Here is an 8,492-nt window from a genome sequence, read left to right on the forward strand (position 1 = left end):
TGTTTCCTCTTACCCCAAGACCTACTAAATATATGTTTTTATTGTTGAGTGTGTCTAAGAATAAGCTTATTTCAAGTCAATTTCTTTTTTTAGAAAGTTTAAAATGCTAAGGAAAGAAAGTTTACTTAAAACAGAATTAAAAACACAAGCATCAAATATTGCAAAATGTTACTTCATCCTGCCATATGCTAAACCCAATGTAAAGGGTAGAAAATAAATGATTATCCTGAATTTAGAAAAGAAAAAAGAAAAACTTTTTCTCAAGCCAGTAATCTCTTTTTTTTTTTAAATATGGATCCCTATCGGCATCTAACATACAACGTACACATAGGCATGATGTTAGGATACTGACTTACAAGGATGCTGGTGTGAATGGCATTTCCTGTGTTCCAAAATATCCTATCTTCAAAAGGGGTCAATATGCAATCTTCAAAGCAATGTACAAAATATCCCAAAGTGAGCAGTTATGGACTCATCTGCCTACAGTTTCTTCCTAAACTCCTTAGTTAGAGATTAGATAGTCCCTGAAGAATATATTCCAAATTCTGGGTTTCTCTTTAAAAATAATATACCAACACCGTAATGTAACTATGTATGCTCTCATTATCCATTTACACATTTTTGGAATTCTGCTAAACTACTGGCATCAATAATATCTCGTGTCTATATGTTCCACTGGCTGATTGTGCAGTTGAGTAAAAGGTGTTTCAAATCAGTTTCACGATCAGTTTCAAATATGCTGACCTTCAATTTCACCAAGTGTCCCATTGTTCTTATATTATTAGACAGGGCAAACAGAAGTGCCCCAACTACTCTCTTTATACCGTTCATTATTTTGTATCTCTCTCGTCTCCTCTTTATTTCTCCTCTCTGTACTAAACATTCCCAGTTTTTTCAGTCTCTCTTAATATGGAAGAAACATTGCACGGCTCTGCACCTCACATTCTACCAGATAGTACCACCAATTTTTAAAGGGCTTTACAATTTTTCCATTCCATTTCTCATGCATCCTAGCATTTTTTTTTTCAGATGCCGCTACGTACCAAGAGGTGGTTTTCATTGAGCTGTCCTCAGTGATACTCAGATCTTTTTCCTGACCTGTTACAGTTAATTTAGAACCTATTAAGGTCTAAACAGACAGAAAACGCAAAAGATTTTTGTGTATGTGTTATAAGCACACTTTTGTACTGGAGCAAGGCATAGACCTTATACTCTCATCAGGAAAAGAGGCTTAACAGCTTTCATATGCATTGCCTTTGTCAAATCTTTGAAATCTCCTGGAGAGACAGAGTCACCAACACTTAGGTGCTCAAGCGGGCCAGTATACCCAGCATGAAAATACTCCTCAAACAGAGACACCTATGATGGCTTGGGTATGTGTGATGAATGATGGGCACATCTCAAAGGACATCCTCTACAGAGAATTGGCATCTGAAAAAAGACGCAAAGGATGCCCAAAATTCCATTTCAAGGACATTTGCAAGCGAGACCTCAAAGAAATGGACATGGATGTGGATAACTGGGAAAATCATACTCAGGACCACAGCCTTTGGAAACAAGAGCTTAACAAAGGTCTCCAGAGTTACGAGAGGAAGCAGTCCAGTTTAGCAGAGGAGAAAAGAGCTCACAGAAGTTGGAGCCCAAAGGGTCGAAACACCACCTTTAAATGTGACAGATGCAGCAGAAAATCACTCTCTCGAGTGAGTCTCTTCAGCCGCAGCCATGGCTGCCATAAAACCAACTGAGTAAATTCTTTACCTCTCAGGGTGCATATCTATGGTCTCTCAAGACTGAAGGATGCCTATTACTACTACTAGCAAGGTATGCGAATAATTTAAATTATTCCTTCCAGCATGCAATATCTTGCAACCATCAATACTGAATTTAATCTGCCATCCTACTGTTTAATTCCACAGCTTTGATAGGTATCACTAAAGATATCACTAGTCTTGAGAACCCTAAATAACTGTACCACCTGCAAATTTTGCCATCTCCCTGCACAACCCCTCTTTTGTAGATTACAGAATTATGAAATATTTTCCAATAGGGTGAAATAATAAGTTCTAGATCACTAAAAAAAGTATTTTTAAAATGTTAGTCCTGCTGAGTTCTACATGCATTGGTTATTATCGTGACAGCTGTCCAATAATAAAGGGATGATACAAAAATGTAAGAAATACATCTCTATTACTGCTGCTAATAGTAATTATAAAAGTAAATTTGCAGCCAGATGATTTCCAAGTTTGTTGTTTGTGCAAACTTGCAGTAATACCAACTCTTAAGCACATAATGTAAACTGAGGTGTCTTAATACCTAATGTGCTAGATCCAACCTATATGATGTATTTATGTGGCCAATTCAGATTCTGTGTAATCTGGACTTAAAAAAAAAAAAAAAAAAAGAAAGATTCTACGTCTTATGGTTGCAAAAGTAACCTAAATACAAAGTGAGTGTACACTGAGGCAATGTTGTCTTCCCAACTGCACAGAGCATAAAACAAACAATGGTCTGGGAAGTGTGAACTCCCCAGCCCTCATAAATCTCATTGGCCATGTACAGAGAAGGAAGAAAGGTAGGTTTTCCAAACATGTTAGCTAATGCACTTTTAAAACACCACTCTCAGTTAGGGTACACCACAACCAGCTAACACAATTTTAAAGATGTTAAACTATGACTATACAAGTTGTTAAGTTATGTTTCAAATCATATTGGCTAACTTGATTTTTAAAAAAAACAAACCAAACTAAAAACATACCATCTTTTCTTCCAGCCTAAACACCAACAGAGACAAAGCAAGGGGAAGAGAAACAGATACAGGAGAACAAGCGAGTGCAGAAATAGCAGAGGTCCAGAAAGTGAGAGAATATTTTCCTACTGAGTGATATCTAATATGATAAATAGTAACTGAAAGTTTAGTTAGTACATGAAGGCCATATTCAATCCCTGAATATATATGCAAAGTATCATCCGATCTGGGGGAAGATTCATTGCGACCTGAGTGTAATATGTAATCCAAAATTTATCCTCCAGCCTACAAACCAGATTGAAAAATGGAATCTGGCCCTTTCCAAAGAATGAGTGACATTCTTATTTTTTTTAAAAGCAACAGAGGGTCCTGTGGCACCTTTGAGACTAACAGAAGTACTGGGAGCATAAGCTTTCGTGGGTAAAAACCTCACTTCTTCAGATGCAAGTGCATTTTTTAATCTTCACACCTCTTCAATGCACCTGGGATGTCAATGAGAGTCAGTTACAATACTGTGATAACAATAATTCTAATTTATAAAAGAAACTTTCAAAGTAATGGAATTATGAGAAGTTTTATGTTCTGCAGAAAAACTTGGGTTCTTAGGTTCCTGCCTTTTACATCCTTGAGACCTTAATGCAAACACTTCCGAACTACACTTCTTAATAAACCTTCTTTAGGGCTTTTGTTTTTAAATTCTCTCCTCCACTGCTTTGCTCAGAAAACCCTTTCAAAAGTACTTAATCCAACTTCTCTTAAGGTTTTGTTAGGTGAAGTCTATTTGAGTAGCGAAAACAAGTCCAAGCATGAGAAGACTTAGGTGTGCTCTAATTTCATATGTTGCAAATGAAAGTATTTCTGGTTTAATCTTGCTAGACTGCATATATATATATATATATATAAAAAATAATAGTCTCTGCTTTTTTAATATACCTTGTACATATGACAACACTGTTTCACAATCTCGATTGGTCTTTAACACAAAAACAGGGGAAAGAAACATTTTTTAAAAATAGAAAAATTATTGTAAAACTATTTTGGAGGGGGAACCTCCAAAAAAATATTGGAGGGGGAACCTGAGGGGCAAGTGTACTACTTGTAACCATGTTGGGTTTGTTTGGGGTGTTTTTTTACTGCATTAAGTCGGTCTTCCTTTGACATGGAGAAGCTCAGTTACTTATTAAGGGGAGCCATAGAAGACCTTAAGAGGCTGCTTTGAGCAGAGAGCCTGCAAAGTGTTTGGGATTAAAGATGCTACCATAATACCCCTGATATTAATGCCCTCAAGGACAGATGCAACATCTTCCGTCCCCAGCAATCCTCCTCAACCGCAAAGGACAAGTCTCAGGGCTGCAAAGCTGTGTGATGAAAGAACCCCCCTCCTATTGCTTAGGCGCCCGAGCAACGGCAACCGCTGGGGCAGGGCACGTTCAAGACCGGGAGCTGGGAGTGAGTTCAAACGGTCACCCAGCAGCTCCCAACCCGGCAGTGCACTGGAGCTGGCGGGGGCGACGCCAGGGGCTACCCGCAGAGGCGCAGCAACCCCAGGCGAGAACAAGGGGTTAAGTGTCCGGGGGGAGGCTGAGTTGACTCCACATGCTGCGCCACCCCGGCCCGGCTGCTACGACAACAATAGTGAGGCTAGCACATGTCAGGCTGCTCCCCCCGCAGCAGGGGCCGCCGCTCCCCCGCGGCGTTATTTAAACCGCGGCCCGGCCGCCGCAGAGTTAGGCGCGCGGCGGTTCAGTGCCGGCGGCCCGGTGACCGTTGTGCCCCTGCTCAAGGGGCTGGTGCACACACCGAGGCCTAGTAGCCGCCGACATGCGGCTCCGGCTCCCCCGAAGGAGCAGGGGGCCGGGCCAGGCACTTACTGCCGCCCGCTCAACTTTCACTTCCCCGCCGCCTCTGGCGGCCCGCGGCCGATGACAACGCACGCGGGGCAGCTGGGCCAGCTGCTTCCCCGCCGCCCCAGGGAGCCCCGGCCGGCGGAGGGGCGGCGAGTGACCTCCCTTCCCTAACCCTGACGAGACCCCGGGGGTGAGGGCTCCGGGGAGGGGATTCCCCCGGTCTCCGGGGGCACCCCCCCCCCCGCCGGAGAGGAGTACGGCTCGCCGACCACAGCGCTCCCAGCGGAGGGTCCCCGGGGCGCCGAGCGGGGAATCCCCTCCCACCCCAGATGTCAGCAGCCGTTCGGGAGGTTAAACTGCCCTGGCCCGCCCGGGGAAGCGGACACACGCGGGGGGAGGGGGGGTCTCTTACTCGTAGTCCCTGAAGATCTCGTTGGTGACCCTGCAGTAGAAGACGCGCTCGTCGGGCCGCAGGTCGGCGGGGGGCTTCTTCCTCACGAAGGGCTTTCGGTGCAGCAGCGGCATCGCCCCGCTCCGCGCGCTCCTTCCTGCCCCGATCCGCTTCAAATTGGAGGGAAAACGAGCGTGAGTGCGAGCGGCGGCCTGGGGAGGAGGGAGCGGGGCCCGGCGTGTCCCTCCCCCCAGGAGAGCCGGGGAAGGAGTCCGGGTCGCGGCGGCACGGGGATCCAGCGGCAGCCTTTTGTGTGCCTGACACGCCGCTGCCTGCCTGGGACTGTGAGGAGGGAGCTGCGGATCCTTCCTCCCCCGCCTCCTCCTCCTGCCTCACAATGGGGCCATGACGCCGAGCAGCAGGCGGAGGCGGCTCCCTCCCCCCCCCCGTCACACAACGTGCTCGGCTCGGGGATACCCCGGCTGCTGCGATCGCGCTTTGTCTCCTCCGGTTCCCCGGCCGCAGGGTCACCCCCTTCCCCCGCTTCTGACCTGCACACGCCGGGCCGGACACAAACTTCCACTCCCCCTTCGCCGCCGCCTCCTCCTCCCTACACAGCAAACGCGGGGGGAGGGGGAGCGGCGATCACTTCTCTTCCTCCTTCGCTTCCTGCCGGGCTAGTGTCCAGTGGGACTCCCCCCCGCGTCTCTGCCGGGAAGGGTATAATGGGGTCACCCTTCTCATTCCCGGCTGGTGTGTAATGGGGACTTCCTTGTCCGCCCGTCTGGGTGGTGTATAATGGGGTCTCTCCTCCTGCCTACCTGCTGTTTAATAGCGTCCCGACCCCTTTCTGCCTGGGTGGGATATGAAGAGATCCTCTCCTCCTCGCTTCTTTTCCTCTTCTTGCTCTGCTGTCTTCCCCCTCAGCTCCTGGGAAGTTTTTGATCTACTTCTTCAGCTCAATGAGGAAGAGCTGCTGGGAGGAGCTTTTCACTTCTCTACCCTACATCTTTATTGGCCGCCCAGTGCCTTCTCGCATGTGTCACACAGGAAGACAGAGAGCTACATTATTAATTAATGGCTGAGAAGACTCATCCTCCATTTTTGAATTATCAGCCTAAAGATCTATAGAGTGAGGTGGGTGACCTATATGGGGCAAAGACCTGGATCCTCCTCATGGTGTGGTACCCAAGCAGGTTGGGATTTTAATGACACGTCACTTGGACACTAGAGAAAGCTACTGCTAACAGGGGAGTTCGTGTTCAAAGACGGGAATAAAGACCTTTCAAATTCCGTGTCACATTTTCTTCTCTCTTCAGAAATCACTGTTGCTACTTCGAAAATTCTCTCTGTGCACACTCACACAAAACCCTCGCTGACTTCTTAACTTTGGAAAAACCCACTGACCACAATACATGCTCAATTCATCAGGGATAAAAATATCAAAGTACTTTATAGTCTCTTTCATACAAATTGCAATCTCAGAGGTTTTAGTGCTGGTAGTACAATTATGGAGAAATGTCTCTCTTCCTTTATTTAAGACCAAAATGATATGTTTCTGTATGAGTTCAGGTGGAACAGGGACGTATACTGTGGTTAAAATTATTCTCAAGTATAACTCCCATACATGGTTTAGGAGTGCCTGGGCCACAAAGCATGACCTGCTACCTTCAGCTCGGCTGGTCTAAGGACAGGCAAGCACTACCTTACTAAAGCACATCTTGTTGTTATTGTTCTTAAATGGATTTTTATTTAAATAAATGTATTTTAAATATATTGATTGAGCACTCAGGTTTGCTAGATGCCATACCCTGAGGATTTAAAATGTAAGGTGCCAGTCCTGCAAAATACATGGATAACTTTATTAACTCAGTAGGGTTATTCACATGCATATAAGTATTTGAAGGATTGGTGCGTAAGTAGGAGTTTACAATCTAAAGCCCTGCTCCTGCAAATACGTGCACTTGTATAGTCCCCTGTGCTTATCAAAAGTCCATGGACTTCGCTGACACTTCATGCAGGTGCAGTTATCTGCACTAGTGTAATTTGCATGATCAAAGCCTAAATTAAAGTTTCCATGATATAGAATCATAGAGTTTGAATTATTCTGCTGGGTGAAAAATATGGTTTTGGTCATTGACATTTTAAGTTATGTTTATTCCCTGCATTTAGTCAGTTTACAAAATGTTTAGCTTAAATTATTAATAGGATTTGTCCCAAGTCCACTCCAAATTTCCTACCCTTTTATTTTCTCCATTTGCCAGTATCCTCCACTCTCCATTATAAATTAATTTGTAGTGAAGGGCAGAGATGTGATTGCAAATTAATCCATTAAAAAAAAAGTATTTAGCAAGCTCCTCTGAAATCATGTTTTTGTCTGTTTTGCATCAAAACCTTACAGTGTTTGAACTACAAATATTGGGGTAATGGCATTCAGCAATGCTAATTCTTGTGATTTCATGGTGAATTTTGCAGTATATCACTGTCTTAAAGCTCTAACTCCTGGAGACATGATTAGATGGGAATCTCAGCTTTAATTTAAGAAAAAGTTTCTAAAGGGTGCAGACAAAAGCTTGAAAATGAGCACCCTGAAGGCTGAAAAGTCAGGAAATAAAATAAGCCCCAAATTCATTACTTATTAAAATTTAATGATTCTGGAGCCAATATAATGATTTTTGAATGGTTGGGCTTGTCAGTACTGCATTATTTTAGAACTGGTTGGCATCCATGAAAAATTCATGAGTTGATAGAACTGTGACATCAAAAGCAGATTCCCTTGCCCTCTCTCTCTCTTGTTCTCACCTTTTCCTCCTCTTGTTCCTCCCCCCTATTTATTCCCTCAGCTGTTTCCCTATGAGGATTGAGTAGTAGGGATGTGGTATCAGAGGTACCATTTGCTCTTGCTTAGGATACAGTGAAGCAGTTGGTATATTTAGCTTTGAGTTCTGAAACCATTTCTGTTTTTACAAAACCAAGATTTTAGCACCTGATTCTGCTCCCAATCAAGTCAACAGGAGTAGGACTGAATCCTTATGACACACCTACAAGCTAATGGCTACTGGTAGAGGAAAGGTTGAGCATTTAAATTGAAATTAATTAATTCTGACAGATCTCAGAAATTATGTTTTTACTTTCACAAGGTCATTTTTTGTCTTTGCTACACAGTATTTATAAGTTGTTATAATACATTATACCTTTAATACTTAATTGAAAAATACATTTTTGAGTCAAGGTAGAAAAGTATGGAGTTATGTAGCGGTTTCTTTTTGAAATGTGATAATCAGCTGATATGTACTGGAATCCTCATTACCCAATCAGATCACAGTATTCATTCATGCCATTTTATAAATGAAAATACCTGTAGTGAGAGCATAACAAATATCAAATATTGTAAAATACTGGATATTAGGTTTATGGCTACTGTGTTGTCAATAGTAAAACAATTTCCTAGGGACTGTGTGGACCCAGACTCAGGGCAAGTTCCTTTTCCTTCAAAGCCCTCCACAGT

The 8,492-nt window shown here is 43.8% G+C and overlaps 1 protein-coding gene across 10 annotated transcripts in view; it reads right to left on the bottom strand.

Annotated features, from left to right (window-relative positions):
- The window catches only part of BAZ1A (bromodomain adjacent to zinc finger domain 1A), a 110,438-nt gene extending 104,479 nt beyond the window's left edge, over window positions 1-5,959 (bottom strand). For 7 of the 10 annotated variants that reach the window (XR_010600686.1, XR_010600685.1, XM_065593264.1 and 4 more), the window contains exons 1-2: window positions 5,806-5,959; window positions 5,006-5,154 (exon numbers count right to left, since the gene is read on the bottom strand). Coding sequence is in view for 8 of the 10 variants with exons in the window: in XM_065593264.1 (XP_065449336.1) it covers window positions 5,006-5,118 (113 nt within the window). In the remaining 2 variants the exon portion in view is untranslated. Of the gene's footprint in view, window positions 1-5,005; window positions 5,357-5,461; window positions 5,669-5,805 lie in introns of those variants that run through there. The other 3 variants (XM_042857484.2, XM_042857487.2, XM_042857493.2) reach the window with 3 other exon arrangements.
- Window positions 5,960-8,492: the final 2,533 nt, after the last annotated feature.

Source organism: Chrysemys picta, chromosome 4, assembly GCF_011386835.1.
Source record: "Chrysemys picta bellii isolate R12L10 chromosome 4, ASM1138683v2, whole genome shotgun sequence".
NCBI classification, from domain to species: Eukaryota; Metazoa; Chordata; order Testudines; family Emydidae; genus Chrysemys; species Chrysemys picta.